This window comes from Ursus americanus, chromosome 3, assembly GCF_024610735.1.
Source record: "Ursus americanus isolate L20-20 chromosome 3, mUrsAme1.1.p, whole genome shotgun sequence".
Taxonomy (NCBI): Eukaryota; Metazoa; Chordata; class Mammalia; order Carnivora; family Ursidae; genus Ursus; species Ursus americanus.
Window position 1 is genome coordinate 7,078,328 of NC_142129.1, and position 26,152 is coordinate 7,104,479.

General features: G+C 44.3%; 1 protein-coding gene across 1 annotated transcript; it reads right to left on the reverse strand.

Moving 5' to 3' along the window:
• Positions 1 to 4,539: 4,539 nt before the first annotated feature.
• Positions 4,540 to 18,436, reverse strand: ZNF212 (zinc finger protein 212). Its single transcript, XM_045792391.2, has 5 exons — positions 18,334 to 18,436; positions 9,484 to 9,873; positions 8,987 to 9,113; positions 7,389 to 7,478; positions 4,540 to 6,627 (listed from the first exon to the last, which is right to left on the reverse strand). The coding sequence occupies exons 1-5, from the start codon at positions 18,355 to 18,357 to the stop codon at positions 5,765 to 5,767; spliced, it is 1,494 nt and encodes a 497-aa protein (XP_045648347.1). The 5' UTR covers positions 18,358 to 18,436; the 3' UTR covers positions 4,540 to 5,764.
• Positions 18,437 to 26,152: the final 7,716 nt, after the last annotated feature.

Genomic DNA, 26,152 nt, shown 5'->3' on the forward strand with positions numbered 1-26,152 from the left:
CAACTGACATATAATAAAGAAACTGATACCTTCTCCAAGTAAGGTGCACCCCTAGACGTGAGGGCAAGCTTGGGAAGTTTACTTTAAGAAATACAATCAATATATAGCATCATTCTTGTGGAGATCTTTGTTGAAATAACCCAACCGAATAACTTACAAATGTGTGCTGAAAGCATTAGGGGCATCCTTAGGATCTCAGGGGGGTCGATCAGACTAAAGTATTAAGGATTATAAAATACTGGTAAGTTGTGAGCTTGTAAGATTTAATGCCCAGTGCAAAGAGTCTGGAAAATGGATTGGAGAGGAAGAAAACATTAGTATTTAACAAACTGTTCAGGGAGTAGTGCTCTACTTTTTGATAGCTGTCTTTGATTTTTAGAAAGTTTTTTTAAGTCAGCAGTACTCAGACTTCAGTGTGCATCATGCACCCCTGGTGTGCTTGTTACAACAGACTGTAGGGCACCTGTATCAGTGTCCGGGTCTGCGGCTGGAGGGGGTGGCGGTGGCCAGAATTTGCATTTCTAACTAGTTCCCAGGTGGTGCTGATTCTACTGGCATGGTGATCACACTGTGAGAAACACTGTTTATCACGTTCCTACAGCTGCCTCCCATTCCCATACTCTGATCTTATAAATATTTTAAACAAAAAGCACAAAACCTTTACACCATGACGTGGTTTGCTGAGCAGACCAGCCTGGTATAGCTCGAATTACTTACATCCTTAATTATTAAGTTTCCTGTGTTTGCTCTTTTTTGGATAAGATCTCCTGAGCCTGAATAACCTCTTGGTGAGCTGACACTGGATTTCCCAAGTGGAGGTGCAGACCCTGGAGGAACAGGGGTGACTCCAAGGTGCAGGTCACTGAAACAGCCCATCACCAAGCCTCTCCTGCAGAAGGTGGTATCCTCAGAAGTTGAGGGCCAAAAAACACCACCTAGGGTCACTCAAGTGGGGTCAAGATACTCAGGTGCTAGTGTCCAGACCAAGCACGTTCTCAGCGAAGACATAAGGGGAGCTTGGAGAAAGAATGCCTAGAACACCCCCCCCCAATTTCCAGGCATGTAATTTAGATTAGAAAGCGGACCTACCCAGAGTTATAAAGCATTAGGAAAGTAAGCATTAGCAGAGAAGACCAGAAGTAAAACCAAGTCCCCTTTCCTCCATGGAGCTTTCCCTAGTTCAGACAATACTGAGCCCCCTATTCTGTGAATAGCCATTATACATGTTCATTCAACAAATGTGGTGAGCATCAATGTGCAAAGCCCCAGTGTGCAGAGCTGTGGAGTCTGGTCCCTGTTCAAAAAGCATGACATCCTGTGGATCCTGCCTTGACGGTCTTGTCCATCCATCATTGTCTGTGGTTCTCTTCCCCGCTGCAGCTGCACCCAGTCAAGTCCTCGTTGGCTCTTGTTGGTGTCAGAAACCCCCTAACATCCCCCACCCCAACCAAAAACAAAAACATGATAGAACTCTCATTAGGTTTATTCCCAAATCACAGCTAGAATCAGGTCACCCTTTTGCTCACTCTCAGCTCTCCATTACTAACTCAATAAAATCCAAACTCCTTAACCCGATCCCAACCTATCTTTCCAACCACATCTCCCACTACTCCCCTTCTCACATCCTATCCTCCAGCCAAATCAAAGGATTTAATGCCCTCTTGCTCTTGTTGCTCCAACTACAATGTCCTTCTTCCCAACCTTAAAGGTCCAGTTCGAAAGTCACCTCTCAGTCTTCCCCAACACCTCGCAACTAAATATAATTGTTCTCTGAATTCAGACCTATAGCCTCACTTGAGACATGTAATTTTCTAATTGTTTTAGATTCCCTTAACAGCCTGTAAACCCAAGAGCAAGATCTCGCACTTAACTGTGTACGCCCCTTGCAGGCCTTGCACGTGGGGGCTACTCGCTTATGAGTGCACACACGAACAATGGAATCTTGCACTAGTCTGGGAAAGGGTTATGCAAATGTGCAGCACAGGGAGGAGACAGATTTTGATAGAATATAAATTCAACTAGGGCAAAGACCTGTTTTGTACACTTATGTATCCCAAGTGTTTAAAACAGTGCCTAGGTATCAGGTGTTTGATATGTATTTGTTGAATAAAAAAGACAAATGAGGGAAGCTTTCATAGAAGGGGGCTTATAGGGGCACCTGGGTAGCGCAGTCCTTAAGTGTCTGCCTTCGGCTCAGGGCGTGATCCTGGCGTTCCGGGATCGAGTCCCACATCAGGCTCCTCCACTGGTAGTCTGCTTCTTCCTCTCCCACTCCCCCTGCTGTGTTCCCTCTCTCGCTGGCTGTCTCTCTGTCACATAAATAAATAAAATCTTAAAAAAAAAAAAAAGAAGGGGGCTTATAAACTGAGTTTAAAATAGAATTTGGTTCACAGAGAAGGGAATTCCTGGAAAATGGAAAGCATGGCTTATTCACTAAATGGCAGCAAGCCCGACGTGGCAGCAGCACAGACAGTGAAATGTGAAAAAATTCGGAGCAGGTTAGGTCTGTCAAAGTGTAAGTTCTATACTAAAAAGCTTGCTCTTTACCAGTAGCCAGTCACATCCTTATAAGTCTTGGAGGAGAGCCCATGTCCCAATTCGTGGGACAGGACATTAACTCGTAGCAAAAAGGATGTGGTTACGGGTAGGAGAGCAGTTGGGTTATTGGAGAGTTTAGGTGCGTAATGATCAGGACCCTACCTGTAGGAACAGGAAGATACACAGATTGGAGTCACTAATGTTTGGCATTTAATTCTTCCTCGTGTTGATTTAACCTAACTTGATCATCTCTATCCTTCAGATAGCTCCACTCCCTGTTTCCTTCTCAGCACCTAGCAGAGCTGGCTTTTGATGGACAGTTAAAGCAGGAAGGAGGTTGATATTTTTTTCTCTCTCAAGAAGGTATTTCTGTGTAGAGAGACTAATCTGGAGATCTTGTTAAAATCTCCAGATTCTGAGGCACCTGGGTGGCTCAGGTGGTTAAGCATCTGCCTTCAGCTCAGGTCATGGTCCCAGGGTCCAGGGATTGAGCCCCATGTTGGGCTCCCTGCTCGGCAGGGAGTCTGCTTCTTCCTCTGCTTCTCCCCCATACTCCTCTCCCTCTCACTTGAGTAAAATCTTTAAAACACATCTCCAGATTCTGATTCAGTGGGTCTGAGTCTGCATTTCCACCAAGCTCCCAAGATATGCCGATACTGCTGGCCCACGGTCCACACTTTGGGTAACAAGGACTCAAAATCCAGCCTGGACCCGAAGTGCCTGAGTGTGGTCAACCAGAAGCAACAGCACCCATGGTCAAGTGTACAGGATCTAAGGCAAGATGGCCTGGGTTCCCAGCCACCACCACCTGCTACTTCGCCTCTCAGAATGCTTCCCACATCTCGTGTGTAAAATGGAATATAATCATACCCACCACATAGGGTTATGTGAGGAATAAATCCATTTTAAAAGGAGTGCCTCACACATTGAACGCTCAGTAAATATTAGCCATTACTGAGGTCCAACTGCCTAATGCACTTATTCTCCTGCCTCAAGGAAAACAACATTGCCAGAGAACCAGAATCCTATCCTGTACTTTGTTTTTCTCCCCACAATGCAAAACAAAGACTGGTCACATTAAAACACTCAGTTGGGGGGCACCTGCGTAGCTCAGCCGGCTGGGCATCTGGCTCTTGGTTTTGGCTCAGGTCAAATGAGATGAGTCCTGCATCAGGCTCCACGCCTGGCACGGTGTCTGCTTGAGATTCCTTCTCCCTCTTCCTCGTGCTCTCCCCCTCCCACTCATGCTCTCTAAATACATAATACATATATACATACACACCACTCAATTGGGACATCAAAATAATCAAGGATGAGGTATAGGGGAATCTATGAGCAAAAGTTTGAGGCGAGGAGAATATAGAAGGAATTTAGGAGAGTAGCTCCTTAGGTTGTCCTACATCTAGTGAAGCTGAACACCTCAGCTGAGCACTGTGCCTGCCCTACAATTTCCCTCCATGCTCAGTTGCTCCACCAAGACAATCCCATACTACAAGGACCCAAGTTTACTTTTATCTATTTATTTTATTTATTCCTTTTTATTCCTATATCCCACTCGCCGCTCCCACAGGCAACTGTAATGCCTTTAAGGTTTAACTTTGGGTTTCTACATGTTCTTGCCAAATGTTTTGTTTTGTGTATGTACATTTTTAATGTACATAAATAGTATTGACATAGATATCTCATTCAATCTCTTACATTTCCCACTCAGCATTATACATTTCTCTAAGCCAATATCCGTAAGTGCTACCCAGTAGTCCCCGGCGCATACCATAGCTTACCTGCCCTACCTTCCTACCATCTCCAACAACCAACACCCAGACTGTCTGCAGCCCTCGACCACCACACACAGGGTCCCAAGAATACTCTCATACATGCCCTCTGCTCATCTGTCCTAAATTTAAGTAAAAATGCAGGTCAGACTGGGACTTCAGGCCTCTGTCACTGCTCCACGTCTGCCACCTCCTCCACCTTGGTATTCTTGACAAAGGGAGAAAAATATCCAACATGAGTTTTGTTTTTATTTTTGCTAGTACCAAGTTTTATTCTAGGCAACTGTAAATCATCAAAGGGGACATTCACATCGGACCCAGAAGCCCACTCCCATCTCCCCAAACAACAGTGGGGCAGGCATTCAACACTCCTGAAAAACAAGCATTTTTGTGCTTTTTCTCCATCACCTCTGGAACAGTCAATCCCAGAACTAATTTGGAAAATGTGTAATCTACACAATCTCAAGAAACAACTGGTGTATTAAGAACGAACTCCAATACCCACTGGAACAAGTCAGACAACCGAAGTAACGCAGCAGTCTTCTACCCTGGGCGGCAGCAGAACCCAGCGAGGACCACGTCGGAAGGGGAAGAGGATGATGGTGAGAAACCTGGATTCCCGAGCAGCAGCAGCACGTTCTTGGCTCTGTCACAGGACTCTTCATTCTCAGCAGGGGTTTTGGGGTCTTCCCTACCACTCTCCTCCTCTTGCTCCTCTGGTTTCAGTTAGCCCCATATGAACAAGGACCACCACAAGGAGCTCAGCACTCTGCCCCCGATATCTGACCTAACTAAGTGTGGATGGGCTAAAAGAGCCCCATAAACAAATCCCTCGTAGAGGGTAGGCCCAGTCCCCATGTTAGGAACAACTTCTACAATGCTGGAAATTAAAAAAAACAAGTGTCAGACTGTATTTTTTTAAATCAACTAAAATCTAATTCCAAAAAAGTTTCCTCAGAACAGGGTAAGCAGTCACTTAAATTATTTCTTCTACTTATTTTTAACAAAGAGACTACAAAAGAAGAGGAAAGAGAGGGTTATGCGTCCCAGAGCTCTTCCACATACCTGCTTGCTCCACTGACCTGACCCAACCTCACGGGGAGACCTGAAATGCTGGGACAGGACCTGGAACCAGCCACCAGTCCCTGCAGGGTCAGAGAGCCAACCCCAGCCCACGAATATCAGCCCCGATGGGAAAACTGAAGACCTGAAGGTGCCAGAGACAACAAGCTCCACAGCAGGGTAGAGACAGCAGAGAGAGGAGTGGCCCCGAACTCCTCCGCTTCCACAGTTCAAAGGACAGCCTCTGGGCTGGGCCTGGTCTTAGCCAAGGGAAGGCAAATCAAAGTGACTCTCCTCAGGAAGCAGTCAGTCCCTGACTGCACAGTGTCTCTTCGGGGGGACCAATGCCAGCCCCTTCTGCCCCCCCCCGGACGGATAAGGGGCTGGCACTCTTAAAGCAGGCCATTGGGCCTCCCGGGCTCCAGGGCCAGCCCGCCCCGCTCCCGCTGGTGGATCTTCTGGTGCTGCAGAAGGTGCTGCTTCTGGACAAAGCTCTTCTCACACTCGGAGCAGCTGTAGGGCCGTTCGCCCGTGTGGATGCGCTGGTGCCGCACCAGATCAGACGGATGGCTGAAGCTCTTGCCACAGTAACCGCAGATGAGGGAACTCCGGCTTTTCCTCCAAGGGATGTGGCCAGGCAGGGCAACCAGGCTGTTGGGCGAGAACCTCTCCTGGACACAGTGGCCAGCACTGGGCCCCTCCTGCAAGTGGCAGCGCTGGTGGGTCACCAGGCTCACCCTGCAGCTGAAGCTCCTCATGCACACATCACACTGATGCAGCTTTGCCCTCTTGGACTGGGGCTTAAGTTGCGGCCTGGGTCTAAGGCTCTCCTCTGGCTCCGACGATGTGTAAGTCCCCCACCCTGAGTGGGTCTGCAGATGTGTAGCTAGCTGCTGTTTATAGTGGAAGCTGATCTCACACTCGGAACATTCATAGGGGCCAGAAGCGTCCCTTTTCAGCTTTAGACCCTGCCCGCACTCCTGACCCAGATGCACCTGCCTACTAGGTTTCTGCTTTGGCGGGCAGCTCAGAGTTCTGCCACTGCTAGGGTCTCTACTGCCCTCAATGGGATCCTCCAGGTGAGTGTCCCCGGGGCCTGAATCCAAGAGGACAGAACCACCCTGACCATCCCAGAGTTCAGCATGTTCTGGGCTCAGGAAAGCCTGCTCTTCAGCAATGCCAGAGAACTCTCCAGGAAGATCCGCAGAGCCTTCCTGAGCATACTGTATCTCCTGCTTGATCATAACCCCTTCTGCTGCCGAGAGAAAGACCAACAAAAAAGATCACATTCTGGCACTGTCGGTTTCTTCAGAGCTAAACAAACACCTGTGAATTTCAGAAGAGCTCAAATCAAAGCACCCCAGGATAAGGGCAGTAGGCAATTTGGAGAAGGACACTGGGTTCTAAGACCTGAAAAACTAAACCCATTTTCAGGTAGAGAAATCTGAACAGATTATTTTTCTAGAACGATGTTATAAATGATAGTTCTCTAAGGCTGTCCATAAATGTGTATTCAATTCCTGTAAAAAATGGCAAAATATACTATAACTATACTAATTTAAGAGTTTAAAAATAATAAATGTGAACGATTAAAAAACAAAAACACCAACCACCCTTAAACCTAATGCTTAAATATTCATGTATCCAGCCCCAGTCTTCCTGCACATTCCCCCCAAATACCTGGCTTATAAATGCTCTGCCTCCCTCTCACCCAGACAGCTTCACTCCTAAGATCTGACCAACCTCAATCTCCAGCAGGTTTTCACTAGAGCTACTCTATTCTGTACAGTAGCGTAGACATGAAGTAGGATATGGTCACAACACTTAAGGACTCCCTGGTGGTAATAAATGAAGATGCATATATGTAGGTGAACTTACAAAAACCATAAAGAAATCTAAAATAAATAATACCAGATAAGGTTGCTGATAATCAGTGTTTGGCAGTTTAGCAGTGGGGAAGCTCATTATAGGCTGCAGGGAGTGGAGAGAGGGATGGAATATTCTGGATCCACTCACCTGGGTGGACATCACCAGGACCTTCCTCCTCCAAGTCACCCAGCATCCCTGCACCCAATTCCGCTTCTCCTTCTGGCTGGCCAAGGACCTCTGGGTTGGAATAGGCAGTGTGAGCCCAGGAGATAGTAAAAGCACACTGCGCACTGGTCAGTTGCCAATGAGCAAGGTGACCAATGTCATGGGGTTCATATTAAAAGTTCAAAAGATTAAAAGACTACTGTTCTTCCCACTTTCCCGCCAGTGGCAGCTTGGGACAACTGGGAAATGAGAGCCAATTCAAAACATCTCCTCAGTCAGCGGCTGCCTCCGACGCTCCTTCATTAGTCACCGTGGCTCCGGCAGTCAGGCTCCCCAGCCCACTCCCTTTTCCGCACCACCCCGCCCTCACTCGTACATGGTCTCAAGTGCCGCTTCCTTTCAGCGTATCTCATTTCACCCACGTTGACACACTGTGAGGTGAGGGGGCACCATTATCCCCAGCTGGGACAGACTAAGAAAAAGCCACTAGCAGAGCACAGAACTCGGCCCACGTCACAGACTCCCCTCTGCTATTTCCTTCTCTGCTCCAGTCACACTGGCCTTTTTGACACTCCTCCATGGACCTCAGTGTTAAAAGATTTTGTCAGAGGTCCCTGGGTAGCTCAGTCGGTTGAGTGCCCGACACCTGGTTCTGGCTCAGGTCATGGTCTCAGGGTTGTAGGGTTGAGCCCCACGACAGGCTCCATGCAGTCTGTCTGTCCCTCTCCCTCTGTTCCTCCCCATGCTCAATCTCTCTCTCCAATAAATGAATAAAATATTAAAAAAAAAAAAAGATTCTGTCTACCAAAATCTAACAGCTAATATTTTATATATAAAGATGTACATCTATTAAGCAGCACTTCTAATTAACACAAAATAGACACTGAGCTCACAGGGACTGAATGTAATTCCAGCCAAGGCCAAGAAAAATTTTTTGGTTAACTTGTGCTGCCTGCCTCATCTCAGGTAACAAAGGATTTCCTGTCAAACAGTTTTAAGTATTAAAAACAGTATGAGGAACCCTGGTCACATTACACTACAATACACATTACACTATAATGATGACATCTTTTCTACTAGTAAATATTATCAAGAACTATGTGACCACAGAAAAGTAATAATATACAACACCAAGACCTTTCCAAAAGTCTTCATGAATTGAGGACCTAAAGACTCCCCATTTCTTTTTTCTTATTTTTCAAATTTTTATTTAAATTCTAGTTAGTTAACATATAGTGTAATATTTTTTCAGAATTTAGTGATTCATCACTTACATATAACTAATCCGTGCTCAACGCAAGTGCCCTCCTTAACGCCCATCACACATCTAGCCCATCCCCCTGCCCACCTCCCTCCATCAATCCTGTGTTCTCTATCGTTAAGAATCTCTTACGTTTTGTTTCCCTCTCTCTTCCTCTCTCTCCTTTTTTTTTTTGGAGACTCCCATTTCTCAACCCAGCCGAGACCAACAGAGGACCCAAAGCCAACTAGAATCACAGGTGTAGTCTGAGTCACAAGCTACTCGGCCAGGGATGTAAAGATGTCTGAAAGAGAATTCTCCAGAGAAAAGTGTTACTTACTCAGAGAGACCAAAGTCTCATAGTTGCTCTTCATCACATTTCTATAGAGCTCCTTCTGCCAGTCCTCCAGATTTTCCCATTCCTGCTCTGAGAAACAGACTCCATCATTTTCAAGTGACCTGGACACCTGAAATCACAAATGTCGTACAATGAGTGTCTCCCGTCATAGTCATGAAAGAAAAGCCAGCAACTCAGAATCTTAAATAATAAAGGGGAGGGCTCCCCATTTAGGGTCTTTTGTTTGTTTGTTTTAAAGAGGTTGCTCACAGGTGACATTTTCTTTTAAGATTTTTATTTATTTATTTGAGAGAGAGTGAGCAAGAGAGAACACAAGCAGGGTGAAGGGCAGAGGGAGAAGCAGACTCCCTGCTGAGAAGGGAGCCCAAACTAGGACTCGATGCCAAGACTCCGGGATCATGACCCAAGCTGAAGGCAGACGCTTAACTGACTGAGCCACCAGGCGCCCTAGGCTAACCTTCAATTCCCAAGGGGACTACCTTAGGGACCTCTCCACTGCTACCCGGGGGCAGCCGCAGGACCCAGAAGTTGCTGTTTCTCAGCAGGTTCTCCATGTTCTCCAGCCGCCTCTGGAGCAGCCCGTACTCCTGCAGCAGGGTCCCCAGCACGGCCCACTTGCCCTCCAGCTGGTTCCCGAACTCCACGGCCGTCTTCTCGCAGTCAGCCAGCTTCTTCTCGGCCGTCCCCGTCCGCCCCTCCAGGCTCTGCAGCCGGGCGGCCTGGGACTCCATCTTCTTCTCCACGGCTTGAATGGCAGCCACCACGGTCCACAGCGAGAGCTCTGTGGTCTGCAAGTAAGAGCTTTTCTCTGTCGCTTGTGGGGGCGGTGTGGAAGAAGTCAAAGGTGTGGAGCGGCGTTTCCTCCTGTGCTGAATGAAGAATCAGACACAGGGTCAGTCGGTGTCGCTTCCAAACATCAGGTAAAGAAAACTATGGGTCCAGTAGGTCCAAGAGTGCTTAGAATTACCTAGTTTCTACTTTTTTTTTAAAGCAGACTCTTTTATATTCTGATACTGCAAATTACACACACGTACAGTATGATAAGAAAATACTAAAAAGTAGAAAGAAAAAGTTATGTGAAATACCACCATTATGAAAAAAGCTATTAGAATTCTGGTGTATTTCTCTAAGCTTTTTTTAATCTTTTAACTTAGTAGGTTTTTCCACAAAGTTGAAATCATATTGTACATAATGTCTTATTACCTGCACTTCACACCTGGCATATTCTCCAAGACAAACAAAGACACAATTCCTCAGCAGGCCCTATAGGGCTCAACTCATTTACCTCTGCACCCAAGCAGCTAGTAGAGTGAATAACACCAACTGAATCCTTTATAAATGATTACAGACATGATTTGATGAAGCCTACTGATATTTTCCTTACACGGTTCATTTTTATGATCTGTCCCTGAGGAGGAAAATCACTACAGCTGAAGCTCAACATTACTAACGTCAACATGTGGGGAGTCTCCCCACAGCTCCCTTTGACCCCCATGTATCACTCACTGCATGTTCATTTCAGTCCTCAACCCCCAAAGCTTCTGGTTCTTTTATATGGCATACACTTTCTTCAAGGCTGCTTCTCTATCCACAAGGACACTGAGACCAAGACACTGAGAGGAAAGAGCTGTGAAAGAACTGCTGGGGCCAGGACTTAGTGTCTGGAGAAACGGGACAAAATGAACCCACATGGCACAGAAACGAACACGTAAGCTTGGCCATGACCTACTCCAGTGACTCAACTCAGTCAGTTCATTATTGAAACACGTGGATTTAAAGTTTAACTATCCCCCCAGGGGCGCCTGGGTGGCACAGCAGTTGGGCGTCTGCCTTCGGCTCAGGGCGTGATCCCGGCGTTATGGGATCGAGCCCCACATCAGGCTCTTCCGCTGTGAGCCTGCTTCTTCCTCTCCCACTCCCCCTGCTTGTGTTCCCTCTCTCGCTGGCTGTCTCTATCTCTGTCGAATAAATAAATAAAATCTTTTAAAATAAATAAATAAATAAATAAATAAATAAATAAAGTTTAACTATCCCCCCAAAAAGGATTTGAATAAAAGTTTAATGTAAAAGATAAATACAAATGAAACAAAACAGAACATCAGATTGTTGGACAAGCTCCTTTCATCCCATGTTCTGCTTTTCACTTTCAGTCGCTCATCTCTAGCTTTTTCAAGCCTCATTAGCCTTTCTGCGGCCCAGCATTTTGTTGCTTGCTTGGCACAGGAAGGTGGGTCAGGATCTAAGCACTAAGCAAAAGGCAGAAGAGAGGTGTTAAATCAAGCTGCTTCTTCTGTTTTAAACTATCTGTTGAGATGGAAACAATTCAAATGTCCATCGACTGGCGAATCAATAAACAAATCACGGTTCATCCATATGTTATGGGTTGAATTTTATTTCCCCAAAAAGGTATGTTGAAGTCCCAACCCCCGGTACTTCAGAATGTGATCTGATCTGGAGAGAAGAATCTTTACAGAGGTAATCAAGTTAAATGAGGTCATCATATGGGCTCTAATCAAATATGATTTGGTGTCCTTATAAAATAGGGGAGAGATCTGGACAGACACAGAAGTGCACTTAGGGAAGACGATGTGAACACACACAGGGAGAAGACAACTATGTGACAATGGAGGCAAAGGTCAGAATTCTGACCAAGAATTCTGGTCAGATGCTTAACCATTTGAGCCACCCAGAAAATGCATGGGGCCACCAGAAGCTATGAGAGAAGTCTGGAACAGATTCTCTGTCGTGGCCCTCAGAAGGCATCAAGTCTGCGGACACCTTGATTTCACACTTCCAGCCTCTAGAACTGTAAGACAGTACACTTCTGGTGTGTAAGCCCCTCAATCTGCAATACTTCGTTACAGCAGCCTTAGGGTGTACACCATACAATACTGTTACATTATTAATATATTAATAATTAATGTATCAAGCATACATTAGCAGTAAGAAGGGAACAAATTATTGATACACCTAACAACATGGATCTCAAAATCATTATGCTATGTTAAAGAAACCAGACACAAAATGCGACCTATTCTATTGCATTTACACGACATTCAGGAAAGACAAAACTGTAGGGACAGAAAACAGATCAGTAGGGGCACCCAGGTGGCTCAGATGGTTAAGCGTCTGTCTTCAGCTCAGGTCATTATCCCAGCGTCCTGGGATCGAGCCCCATGTCGGGCTCCCAACTTGGCTGGGAGTCTTCTTCTGCCTCTCCCCATTTGTGCTGTCTCTCTCTCTCAAACGAATAAATAAAATCTTAAAAAAAAAAAAAAAATCAGTGGTTGCCAGGGGCTGGGGGTGGGGGAAGGAGAGTGAATGCAAAAGAACACTTTCTGAGATGATGGAAATATTCTATATTTTGGTATTATGATGGTGGCTGCACATTTATCAAAGCTCACTCAACCATATGCCTGAAAAGTGAATTTTACTCTATGTAAATTATCTTAGTAAGCACGACTGAGAGTATCAAGATAGAAAAAAATGTTAGCTGCCATGAACGATGCCATAAACAAAGGGTAAAAACAAACAGGGAGAGGACATTTCTAAACAAAGTATAAAATGGAAAGAAAAAAAATAATCCCAAATAAAACTGCAAACTCTCAGTAATTATGAGAGCAGAAATGCAGGTGGTCAAGAAGCACTTAGGAGTGCAAATACAACCAAGGGAAACCACTTTTCACCCACCAGGCTGACACACTTGAAAAACAGGGATACGAAACTACATTCAGAGGTGACTAGGATATAAAACTGGCACTTTCATTAACATTCCTGGAAGGAATGAAAAATACTACAAACTTTATGGAGGGAAATGTCATAAAAGTCACTAAAAACCCTTTCACCTAGCAATCCCACTTCTGGGACTCTATCTTATAAAAAACAAATGGTATTACTTACTAACACCCATACACAGATGATTACTGGTAATATTCTTTAAAAATTCAAAGTTTGGAAATAATCTCGGGGTCTATTCATAAAGGAATAGTTAAATAAATTATGGCACAACCAAAAATGACACTATAGTACCTTTAAAAATAATGAGTTAGACCTGTATGTATGGTTTGGAAGAGTTCTCATCATATCATGCTGATTAAAAATCTAACTTTTAGGGAAATATATTTACTATGATCCCATTTTCCTAAAGAAGAGAAAATACATGAGTGCATGTTTGTTTCAGCCCACAAAAAGGTCTAGAAAGATATTCACCAAACTAAACTGTTAACATGACTTACCTCAGGGAGATGAGAAAGAGATATTTTAATCTTTCCTTGTAAACTATTGCTTGTTTGACTTCTTCAATAAACATGTATTTTTTTTACATAAAGTCCATGTTTAAGAGTATTCCTGATGGCAATAAGAAATATAAAAAGTACACTTACATTGCCCAACTTCTGAATTTTCTGGGGCAGTCCTGCTCGGATATTCTATCATACTGTCAGATCAAGTATCATACAATGGGCCTGCCACTATGGTCTGAAACCTGTCACCATTAAGACACGGTCCCTGTTGCTAAGAAACCTTCAATCTGCTGGAGTGAAAAACTAAATAAATAACATTCTAAAGTGGTATCTAAGGTGGACTAGACAATATTTAAGTTCACTTCTGAGATACCATGATTTTTTAATATTGAATAGTTAAAAAAAAGAAAACTTACACAATACATAAGATGTACCAGGTAACGGCAACAAATCTTCATTAACTACCACTCAGTTATACAAATATCACCTCTGAAATCCTCTGTACAACTCCCTAAAGTAACTACTATCCTGAATTTGATTTTTCACTAGCAATCTTTTTCACATTTTCACCAAATGCTTTTTTTCCCCAGAACAATATGGGTTATTTTAGTTTTGCCTATCTTAGGACTTTATATAAATGGAATCCTTCTTCCACAACTCCTGAGAATATCCTGCTGCTGCAGATGGTTGTAATTAATTTCCACTTCTGCATAATATTCCGCTGTGACACTATCACAATTTACTTTTCCATTCCACTACTGATGTGTCCCCATCTTTGTAATTACAAATAGTGCTACAACGAACAGGACTGTACATGGCTCCTAGCAGACATGGGTAAGTTTCCTGAGGGTATAGTCCTAGGAAGGAATTGTAGGCTAACAGAATATATACACAACTTGAACTTCAGTAAATAATGCCAAATGTTTTCTAAAGTAGTTGTACAAATTTCACGCCTGTCAGAAGTACCTAAGTATTCCGGATGTTTCTCAACTATGTCAATACTTGCTACCGTCAGACTAAAATTTTGTCCCTCATGGAGGTCTGAAATATGTCATCGTGGTTTCCATCTACATTTTCCTTGATTACTAACAAGGGTAAGCATCTTTTAAGTATATATTGGCCATTCAAATTCCTTCAGTAAACTACCAGCTCAAGTCTTTTATCCGTTTATCTTTTGGGTTATGTGACTTCCTTTCTATCTCAGAATTTCTGACAATTCTGGATACTAATCTTTATCCATGCTATACGTGTTGCAAACATTTTCTCTTTATGCATCATCTTAAAAATTCACTTAATTATTTTTTTATTAAAAAATTAATGTAGGGGCGCCTGGGTGGCTCAGATGGTTAAGCATCTGCCTTTGGCTCAGGTCATGATCTCAGGGTCCTGGGACTGAGCCCCACATCAGGCTCCCCGCTCAGCGGGGAGCCTGCTTCTCCCTCTCCCTCTGCTGTTCCCCCTGCTTGTGCTCTCTCGCTGTCAAATAAATAAATAAAATCCTTAAAAAAATTATTGTAGTTGAGTTTCATCAGAATTCTTTTATGATTTGAACTTCTGGGTCAGGTGAAAAAAAATATCGATATCCCACAATACTGTCTTTTAAACACTTCATGGTTTTGTTTTCACATTTGAGTAACTCAACTAGAATTGGTATTTGTGTATGGTACAGGGCTAAATTTTCATATGGGAACTCAATAGATCTAATATTACATGGTGAAAAATCCATCAATTTACCCAAAGATTTGTAATGCTATCTCTGTAGTGAATCAAATTTTCATACATGGCAATCTGCATCTGGGATCTCTAGTCTTGCTCTGTAGGGTATTTTTCATATTGCCTTCCCAATATTACAGTTTTAACCACCATAGCTTTTTAAAAAATAATTATTGATATTTGGTAAAACAAGTCCTACCTCCTTGTTTTAGAGGATTATCTTGACTATACTGGATGTTGATATTCTTTATACACTTGAAAGGTCTCACGGGCACCTGGGTGGCTCTGCCTTTGGCTCAGGTCATGGTCCTGGGGTCCTGGGATGGAGGCCCACATCAGGTTCCCCCTGCTCTGCGGGGAGCCTGCTTCTCCCTCTCCCTCTGCCTGCCATTCCCCCTGCTTGTGCTTTCCGTCAAATAAATAAATAAAATCTAAAAAAAAAAAAACAGTCTCACAAAAATATCTTTAGAGATTTTGTCTGCATCCAATCCATAGATAAATGTATCCATACACAGTCTGCCACTCCTTTTTTAAGGTATTTTTAAATATCTTTCAATATTTTAACATATTCCCTAGGTACTTGTTCCAACCACTAATTACTACACAACAAACAATCCCAGTATTTAGAGTCTTAAGACAGCATCTACTTTGCTCATGAATCTGCAATTCAAGAAGGCTTTGTCAGGAACAGTTTGTCTCTACTCCACTCCGTGTCAAGTGGAACAGATCACTCACTGGCAGGCAGGCTCTGTGAAAACACCTGAAGAATCCCAAGCCACACAGAGAAAGCATGTGGAGATATTCTGTTCCACAGCCCAACCTAAGGTCCCAGCCTACAGTCAACTGCCAGAACACACTTTCATTTCTAATGGGGCTCCTTTGCTCTCTTCATTTTTTCTTCATTAATCTCTCTATACAGGCATACCTTGGAAACATTGCAAATTTGGTTCCAGAACACCACAATAAGGCAAGTATCATAATAAAGCATGTAAAATGAATTTTTTTTGTTTCCCAGTGCATATAAATTTACACTATACTGTAGTTTTATTAAGTGAACAATAGCATTATATCCAAAAAAATGTACATACCATAATTAAAAAATACTTTATTGGAAAAAAGAAAAAAAAAGGCTAACCATCATCTGAGTTTTTAGCAAACATAATTACTGGTCACAGAACACCATAGCAAATATAATAATAATGAAAAAGTTTAAAATATTGTGAGAATTACCAAATTGGGACACAAAGACACAAAATGAGCAAATGCTGTTGGACAAGGGCAGCTGAGAGACCTGACACAGGGTTGCCAAAAACCTTCAATTTGTTAAAAAACAAAACACAGTATCTGCAAAGTGCAACAAAGCAAAGCTCAATAAATTGAGGTATGCCTATACACTGATATTATGTATTAACAGATACATGGATTAAAAAAATGTATATCTGTGCTGTCTAAAAGCCACTAGAAACATATGGCTATTTAAATCTAACTTAATTAAAACTGAATTAAAAATTCAGTTTCTCAGCCACACTACCTACATTCCAAGTGCTTAACAGCCATATATTTCTAGTGACTATATTGAACAGTGCAAAGCAGAATATTTCCATAATCTCAGAAACTTCTATTGGATGCACTACACCTTAATTTTTTTTCTGCTTGGTAGAAAGGAATTGTTACAGTCTTCTATGCTAGTTTTCCTGGTAGTTCTGTCAGTTTATTTTACATATTTTGAGGCTACATAATTACATGCAAAATATTAGAAATGTCATATCAAGCTGATAAATTGAGTCTTACCATTACAAAAGTAGTAGTGGCCTTCAATCTCTAGCAATATTAATACAGTTGAACCAATTTTCTTTTGATTATATTAGTCTGATATGTTTTCATACTGTTTTATTTTTTTAAAGATTTTATTCATTTATTTGACAGAGAGAGAGACAGCCAGCAAGAGAGGGAACACAAGCAGGGGGAGTGGGAAAGGAAGAAGCAGGCCCATAGCGGAGGAGCCGGATGTGGGACTCCATCCCGGAATGCCAGGATCACGCCCTGAGCCGAAGGCAGACGCTTAATGACTGAACCACCCAGGTGCCCCTCATACTCTTTTATGTTCAACCATTTGTCTTTTAGTTGTATCTCTTACAAACCATATAGTGACAACTTCTTGCTTTTTAACTAGAACATTTAGTCCATTTACATTTATTGTAATTGTTGATCTATTTTTATTGATTTTTTGCCTTTTTTGTGCTTGTCTTTCTTGCCTTCTTTTAGGTTATTTTTTTTTCTTATTCTATTTCCCCTTCTAACTTGTAAGCTTTACAGCCAATTTCTAGTCTTTTAGCAAGTATCCTAGATGTTACAGGAAGCATATTTGTAAGACCTTTGAACAAATGAATTCTGATCTCTTTCTAACTTTTACACCAATGCTGCCACGTATTTTAATTTGCCTTTGTTTTTAACTTCACAAAAGATTATTACTGTCTTATTCAGTCAGTATTTGTTCAGATTTACCCATTTCCATGAATCACCATACTTTTCTTACATTTTCAGACTTTACATTTGGGATAATTTTCCTTTTACCTCGTATATCCTTTACATTTTCCAGCTCCTAGATGACTCAGTCAGTTAAGCCACTGACTCCTGATGCTGGCTCAGGTCATGATCTCAGGGTCATGAGCTGGAGCCCCAATTCCAGGTCCCTGATAGGCATGGAGCCTGCTTAAGATTTTCTCTCTCCTCCTCTGCCCCACTCCCCCAACCCACACCCCTCCCCCAGCTCTCTCAAAAAAGAAAAGATTCTCTCTCCCTCTCCCCCTACCACCCCCCGCAGGCTCTTAAAAAAAAAAAAAAAAAGATTCTTGCTCCCTCTCCCCCACCGTTCGCGCTCTTAAAAAAAAAAAAAAAATCTCTCTCCCTCTGCCCCTCCGCCCCCTGCTCGCGCTCTTTAAAAAAAAAAAAAAAAAAAATCTCCTTCACCGCCCCTCCCCCCGCCCCCGGCTCGCGCTCTCTCTCTCTCCCCTCTGAAGAAAAAAGAAAAATCTCTCCCTCTGCCCCTCCCCCAGCTCGTGCGCGCGCTCGCTCTCGCGCTCTCTCTCTCGCTCTATCTCTCAAAAAAACAAAAAACAAAATACAAATAAAACAAAAAACACAAAACAAGCCTCGGAGAAGTTTCTTGGCAACAGTGTGTGTCGCTGGGGCTCCCGCCCGACGAGGAAGGAGCCCAAGAGGGGGAAGGCAGAGCCCTGGGGTCGTGTGAGGAAAACGGTGTTCGCTAAGAGCAGCCCGGGGAGCCCCGGGACCCCTAGCCCCACAGGAGCCCCGCCCCGGCCAGGAGCTCCGCCATCCCGAACGCGCCCGCGATCCGGCCGGGAGCACCCTTACCCGAGCAGGCGCCGACTCCGCCATGGCTGCCAGTCGCCGCTCAACACCCGGGCCCCACCTGATACCCCTCGTGCTGCGTGCGGGTCCGGTGGGCGCCCCCTGCCCCTCCTCGAAGCCGCCACCAGCGCCGTGTTGATACAAGGTGCATTGTGGGAGTTCGGCCCTCCCGCGCCAAGAGCCGCTCCAGCGGCTCGTCCTCACCTCGCGGGATTTCCAGCGCGCCCCCGTGCGGTAGGAGGACGAACAGCAGCTCGCGCTGGGGCTGGAGAGTGAGACCACGGAAGGGCTTCCTCCCTTCAAATCAAGTGTAGGTTGAGAATTTAAGGCAAACACGGGCCTTTGTGTGTCTTCTACGTGCCCAGCACCCGGCAAGGTGCTTTGAAGGATTCAAAAATGTATAAAAGTCAGACTTTGCTCTGACGGAAGAATATGTAATTTACTTGAGGAAAAGAGATATGGTGCCAGATGGCATGTGGTTTTATTCTATTTGTTCGTCTGTTATTTGGCTTTCTAGAAACTACAAATATGCTTTCCACATCAACAGTGTGGGGTCAAGGTGCCCAGGCCAACCCACTGTATCCTGTTAATTATGGTAATCACATGCCTTGGAAAATCCAAGAGAGCCCTGCTTTCAAATGTTTAATTCAGTCCCCATGTTACTGTTGAAGGAGGAGTTTGGGATTTTGGTCTGGAAAGCATATGGCTGCATTTCCATTTGCTCACCCGATACAAAACACGACTGCAACCGTACTTGACTAATTTGTACCGCGTGGTCTCTATAGAGACAGGCAATGAACTTCCACTTTGAATTATAGTCCCGAAGCGCTTCCCCTGAGAACTAAACTCTTAAAATCAACAGACTGGCTCTTTCTTGGCATGCAGGGCTCAGTTCAGACTTGACCTCTTCAGAGAGACATTCCCTGTCCATCCTGCCTACAGCCCAACACCCTTCTCTATCCCAACACTCAATCCTGATTCTCTGATGCAAAGTTTTCATAGCATTATCACTAACCGAAATAACTTCAGTTTTTCATCACTTTACATGGTAATGATGTGTTCCTTTCACTAAAATGTCCCTCCACAGTATACACCATGTCTTGCACACAGAAGTGCTCAGAAATATCTTTGGTTATACACAACTAATGAATCATCGAGCCTTACATCGAAAACCGGGGATGTACTGTATGGTGACTAACATAATATAATAAAAAATCATTATTAATTAAAAAAAAAAAAAAAAAAAAAAGAAATATCTTTGGATGATTGCAAGGTGAATCAGAGAATAAGTGTAGGTAAAGTCACCTCCAAGAGAAGGCATAATGCCCACGGCAACCAGATCAACAAGAGACTGACCAAATCATTAATACATCTAAAGAAACGATGCGTCAAGCTGAGGAAACCAGTCAGCAATTGAGATATGTCTAGGGTTTGACCTACTCTCTCAGACCAACAAAAACTTACTGTCAGACAGAAAAAAATGTATGTCTGTGGAGACAGACATACCAGGACATAGGAGACTGGGTACTGGGGTCGTTAAGCGGTTCAGTTCTAGAACCCTCTATTCTGTTTCTGTGTTCACCAGTCTGATGATGCAGGTTCCCATGTAGCTACTGGGAGACAACATGCAGGTCAGGCTGATACAAATGTCCAGTCCGCCCCTGGAAATGATTAAACTGATGGGCTGGCTTATCCATCGGTTCCTTGATTCGGCACCCCTGACTCTGAGCCTGGTACAGTGGGAAAATATTTAGATCAAATTTCCAGTGTGCAAAGGAGACAGCACCAGGCACTGGTCTGAATCTCATGGGCTTGCAGAGATGGTGTGCATGATGCTTTAGAAAGTGGAGCCAAGGATGGAGCCAAGGATGGATGAAATAGGTGAAGAGGATTAAGAGCACACTTATCTTGATGAGCACTGAATAATACAGGGAATTGTTAAAGCACTAAAAAAAAAAAAAAAAATAGAAACCATTTTTTCAAATTATAAATGTTTTAAAATTGGGGGCAAAATAATAGTGTCTATATTGATATTAAGAGAGAAAGAAAGAAAGAAAGAAAGAAAGAAAGAAAGGGAAGAAAAAGAAAGAAAAAGAGAAAGAAAGAGAAAGCGAGACCATTGATCTCTCCCGCTTGCTAGATGTGGGCAAGTCATCAACTTCTTGGCACCTCCATTTCCTCATTATTAATGGGCAGTAATAATAGCCCATACTTCACAGAGTTGTTGGGCAGATTAAATGAGTTAGTTCAAGCGCTTAGAACAGTGCCTATCAGGTGAAGAGTTCAAAAAGTGTTCCTGATCACTGTTACTCTTTGTGTTCCGTCTCCTTCCCTCACTAAGTGGCGTGACCTATGCTCACTCTGCTACAATGTCTTCCCAACCCAGAATATGAACATCACATTCTTGAGTTGTTGATGGGATTAAAAGAAATCACATGTGGAAGTAAAGTGCTCGTGTCTGCTGAGTGCCTGGCGCATGGCAAGCCCTCAGTGACCAGCGATTTCTCAATTTGGTATGTTTTTGCTGTGGCAAGGTCCAAGCCTTGAGCTGCGATGAATTTACCAACATAAATGTTACCTTGTTCTGTGTCTTAGAAGCTTCCCATTTGTCCTTTCCCAATGACACTCAGATCTTGACACAAGCCTTTAAATAAACTTTTCGATAAGGCTCATAATTATTCCCATGGGTGGCAGTGGTATTAAAGCAATCGAGAAAATGTACTTAGTACCTGTAACCTGTCATCTGTCTGTAAAATACGAATGTAACATGCAGAGCTGAAACTGACCTTAGACATTATCTCACCCACATCCTCGTTTCTAGTGACAGAAAAAAGTACCCTTTGAATCACATATAATACAAATTAAGTTTTAAATAATGCTTTAAAAATATTTTCCTTGTCCTTTAAATGTTCTATTGTGCATACGATTTATAACATACATATGAACATATATACATACATATATGTATGCCCATTTTTTTACTGGAGAAAGTTTATAGACCATGGCTTTATTCCACTTAGTCGAGACCCTTTCTATTCTGTTCCCCTTATTATCCTGAAAGTCTCTAGATGGCAGAGATCAGGTCTTTTGTGTTCCTTCTCTCACATAAATAACCTCCTGGGGGGCGTGCCCAGCAGGCCTCAGCTCAGTGAGACTCCTAGAATGAACACATCTTGGTTCAAGCTGCACACCTCCTCCACCCCCCGTATATGTAAGTGTGTATGGACACAGCAGTTAACACACACACACACAGTGTGTCCACAGGCAAGTGGACATCTGTTAGATTTGTCAACCTAGCACTTTTCCCTTCTTCTGGGCATACATGCACCTCCCTCTCTTTGGAGACAGCTCCTCCCTAGGCTCCAGCCATGTGCTTAGAGTGGGTATTGCCATCTTGTTCCATGACAATGCCAGCCTGGGCACAGTGACTGTTGAAGGGTGGGCATGACTCAAGCCAGTCCAATCATAGCATCCCAGCCTCCTGGCCACAGTTATTGAGCCAGGGGTGGGCATATGACTTAAGCTGGACCAATCAGAGCTCTTCCCTGGGATCTTTCTAACTAGAGCTGAGGGGACAGGTTAATTTCCTCTGTGGTGAATCTATAAATATATGAGTCAGGAACAGTCTTGTCCCCGTTTTTTGGAGTAAGGTGGTTTGAAAGAATGATCCCATCATACAGAAAGGAGCAGAGATGAGAGACGCATTTTTGTCTCTGTCCAAGATTGGTTGTTTTATTGTTTTTTTGAATCCGTGAAGGATTCCAGGTTCCTTCCAGAAACTTCCCCCTTTCTCCATAGTTGACTAGTCAGCTTCAGGTGGAGGAACTGGGTGACTAGGTGACAAGGTGCTTGTTTTTTTTGGTTTTGTTTTGTTTTTTCTGCATATCCTTTTATCCATTTTGAATTCTGAATGAATTAATGTAAAATCTATTTGAAACTCCATAAATGTATTAAAACCTGATGCAGAATTCCTCTTAGGGTTGGAAGAGCGTTTTGTTTTGCAAGAGTTTTACTGGCCATTTTAATTGTGGAAAAACAGGCCCTAGGGAATGGCTTGGAAGGCAGAAGGTGAGGAAAGATAAAACTAAATTGCTCTCCATAATAAATTAGGATTTGGGGGTTTCCTTGGATACTCTGGGAGGGAGGGCATGAGAGACCTCAGAAAGGGGGAAGAGAGCTGCTCTTTAGGGAGGTAGGTAAGACATAAGATCAACAATCGGAGATGGTGAATTCTGAGAAATTCCTGATGGTGAAAACTGTTCAGTCTTTTAAGAATAGAGTAAATATTTTCGGTCTAATCTTGGATTGTATGCTGTTCTAGGCTGAGATGAGACCCTCTCTGTAATCTCCAAAGGATAAAAGTCTGCTACACATAAAATCTTATCTAGAGAAGGCAAAGAAAAGGCAAAGAGCTGTCTGGGTTAATGCAGAGCTGAGAGCAGACCAGCAGCATGAGGCAGACATATGCAAATTTGTGAATCCAGGAAGCATGAGTTAACAAAGGAAAATGAACCTCTCCTCACCCCCACATCCTTGAAATTTGGGGCAGGAGCTGCTGGTTGGGGACTCAAGTTATATTATAATAGAGGATATTGGCCCCGTAGGGATTGAAGTTGTGGGGACACCCCGATAACCAACACTGGCTTTCACTTCTAAGACTGGATATGGGATCTCCCTTGACTCTTAATGGGACACAATTCAAAGGCAGTTTCCTCTTTTAACAGGAGAGAGGAAACCTATAGAAATTACTATGCTGGGGGATGATGTTGGTTTAAAGTACATCTCAAGAGATTTGAATAGAGGTTCTCAATCTTTAGGACACAGTGCCAGCATCACACTAGAAGATTCTTAAGGAAGGGAGCCTATGGGAATCTCACTGGCTGGTGTGGGCCGGGAGAGGGGAGTGAGATTCTCACACCCAAGATCCCTCTTCTCAAGAATTACTCTTTTAGGGGAGCCTGGGTGGCTGTCAGTTAAGTGTCTGCCTTCAGTATGGGTCATGATCCCAGGGTTCTTGGATCCAGTCCCGTGTCCGGCTCCCTGCTCATGCTCTCTCTTGCTGTCTCTCTCAAATAAATAAAATCTTAAAAAAAAAAAGAAAAAAGAAAGAAAAAAAGAAATATCCCTCCACAATAGCTCCCTGAGTCAGTGGCAGATGGAATGGCAGCCATGGCCTCCCCCAAAATGGTCCTGCTCAGGGCCCCAGGCTGATAGGATGCTCTGTTGCATGTTTTTCTAACAATCAGTTGGGCCAATACCATTAAATATAGTCATAGGCTGGTTCATCTTGAGCCCGGTGTGAAGTTCCCAAAACCTTGATTATAAGAGAACTGTTCACTTGTCATTGTTCATTTTCAGTGGTGTCAAGCTTAAACTTGCTGTCTCAAGACTTCCATTTTCACTCCTTCTGACCTCTCAGAGCTATACACGCGGGGCTTCTAAAGATTTTTTAAGTAATCTCTATACCCAACGTGGGGCTTGGCCCCGCAATCAAGAGTCACATGCTTTACCGACTGAGCCAGCCAGGCACCCCTGGGCTTCTAAAGAGTTCTAAGGGGACGATGAGTGATCTGTGGCACAGCAGATCCCACCCAGGCTAATTGGCAACCTGTCCATGGAATAGTCTTGGCATTCAAGGCCTTCCATGGCCTGGCCTTGACTCACCTTGAAACTACATCACCTACAACTTCCTCATATCCTGAGTATGAGCAGGCCAGTCTCCTGTTTTACAATCCTAATTCCCATCTCCCTGTTTCATCTTCACCTTGACTCACCTTGAAACTACATCACCTACAACTTCCTCATATCCTGAGTATGAGCAGGCCAGTCTCCTGTTTTACAATCCTAATTCCCATCTCCCATGTTTCATCTTCATCCCACATTGCTTTCCGCCTCCTCTCCCCCTGCCCCATCCAACTCATCCTCCGAGCCTTGACTTCTCTGGTACTGGAAGGACATATAAGAAGCTCTTAGCGGAGGATCTCTCTCAACAGGGAGTCCAGTAGGAAAGAGTTTTACTCTCTTTTTTTTTAACCATTTAAATTTTTACTGCATGCATTTTTTAAATTAAAATAGTTAACTTTAATTAACACATTATCAGAAGGAAAATAAAAATCCACCTTCAAAGCAGGACCCTTGGCCTTTGTCCTGCTTTAGTAAGTGGACTCCAGGGTCCATACTGAGGACCCCAGCTGCCTGGTGGAGGTCCACACCGAGTGTCACCACCTTTAATCAGCTCCAGGAGTGGAGCTCACTCTAGGACATGCCCAAGGCCAGTGCCGGAGGCTGGGGTGTCTCATGGTGTAGCCGAGGGACATTTGGTGCGGTGGCATCTGCCAGACCAGGATGTGGGAACCAGACAGCCCTGGCCCTCTCACTGGCTCACTCACTAACCCTCTTTGGGAATCAGCTCCTTGAGGTTAAAATAAAGGGAGGGACTCCAGCTATGTGTTCAGGTGTTCCAAACCCATGTCTCAAACGTGAGTTCTCCCCCTTCTTCGCACTCTCAACAGCCACAAAAATAAATTAATTTAAAAAATTAAAAAAAGTTGTTGGTCTTATTCTCCATGATTTAGATTATGAAAATATTGATTTCCTGCATATACTTTTTAAAGCAGAATACTGCCTCCTCCCAACCAAGACACTGGACTAGAGTGTTCCCTCCTGCTCTGAACAAAACAAAACTCCACTGAACTTGAACTTCTCAACTCCTTAGAAAGCAGAAGGAAGAAAAAAAAAAAAATCCCAGTTAGCTGGATTCCAGTTCACTGAGGCTTCACTGCACGGAGGCACGCTGCAGAAGCCCCTGGCCTGGTGAAAATGCAGTCTGCAATCTGGACACCGTTTATTTAATTTCGAGAATTCCCTTTGCATGGCAAAAAGGGGTCTGAGGAAAGCAGAGCGGCGCCGATGAGGGGAAGGGTGGAAGCAGAACGCTCACAAACGTGGTGCCGCTGCCGGCTGCCCACCGTGCTCCCTGAGCTGGGAGAGAAGCAGGATCCATGGGAGGAGCAGGAAAAGTCATTCTTGACACAAACAAGGGTCTTGGGGCGCGCCACCCCATCCCAGTGCCTGGTCATGCAAAATGCAGAAATGGAGACCGTGGCCCCTCAGGACCACGGAGCAGTTGCACCAACTCAAGGGAGTCCTTTGGGCGCCTCCCGAGGCGCCTGCAGGGTCTGGGGCCGAGTAGGGACTGTGTCCATGTCCTTGAGCATGGTCGGTTAACAGATAGCACCAGCTGGGAGGCCCAGGGCAGGAGACTGAGGCTCTCAGACTCTAGCACCCACTTGCCTGGCCTTCCTGGCAAGAGACTCCCTTCCTTGCCGGCTACTCCAGCAGCGGGAGCCTCTCCCGCACCCCTTAGCCCTGGGGGAAACTGGAATAAATCAACAAAGTGAGGTCTGACCCAGGGCACCAGCTGCCTCTGGAGGGCCGGGTCACTATGGGCAGTGAAAAGATGCTGCACCAGATTGAAGGACTGGAGGTGGGAAGGACAGGCTGGGGGAGGGGACCTACTGCCCAGGAATGCCTACAAAGGAAGAGCCTTTCAGATGCACAACCCAGGGCATTGTGTAGCTGACCGGTTCCTCAACCCCCAGAAGCCCCAGCAGTTGGCCCCCTGCTGCTTCTGAGTTTTTGGTGGCTCAGGGGAAGGAGACAGGAGAGAGACCAAGAGAGGCCAGGCCAGAGAAGTCTCTCAGACATGGGAGGTAGGCAGTGTGTGTGGTGGGGGACACTGCACTGGGGTCAGGAGCCCTGGTCCCAGCCCTGCCGCTCTCTTCTTGTGTGATCCTGGTAAACCATCCACCTGGGTCTCTTT

Bases quoted from the DNA above. Each gene is read 5' to 3' on its own strand.
- ZNF212 (XM_045792391.2), bottom strand. From the start codon at position 18,357: ATGGCGGAGTCGGCGCCTGCTCGG. The intron at 9,874-18,333 runs GTAAGGGTGCTC...TTCTTCATTCAG, and splicing joins CGGAGTCGGCGCCTGCTCGG to CACAGGAGGAAACGCCGCTC. The intron at 9,114-9,483 runs GTAGTCCCCTTG...TTGTGATTTCAG, and splicing joins GCAGTGGAGAGGTCCCTAAG to GTGTCCAGGTCACTTGAAAA.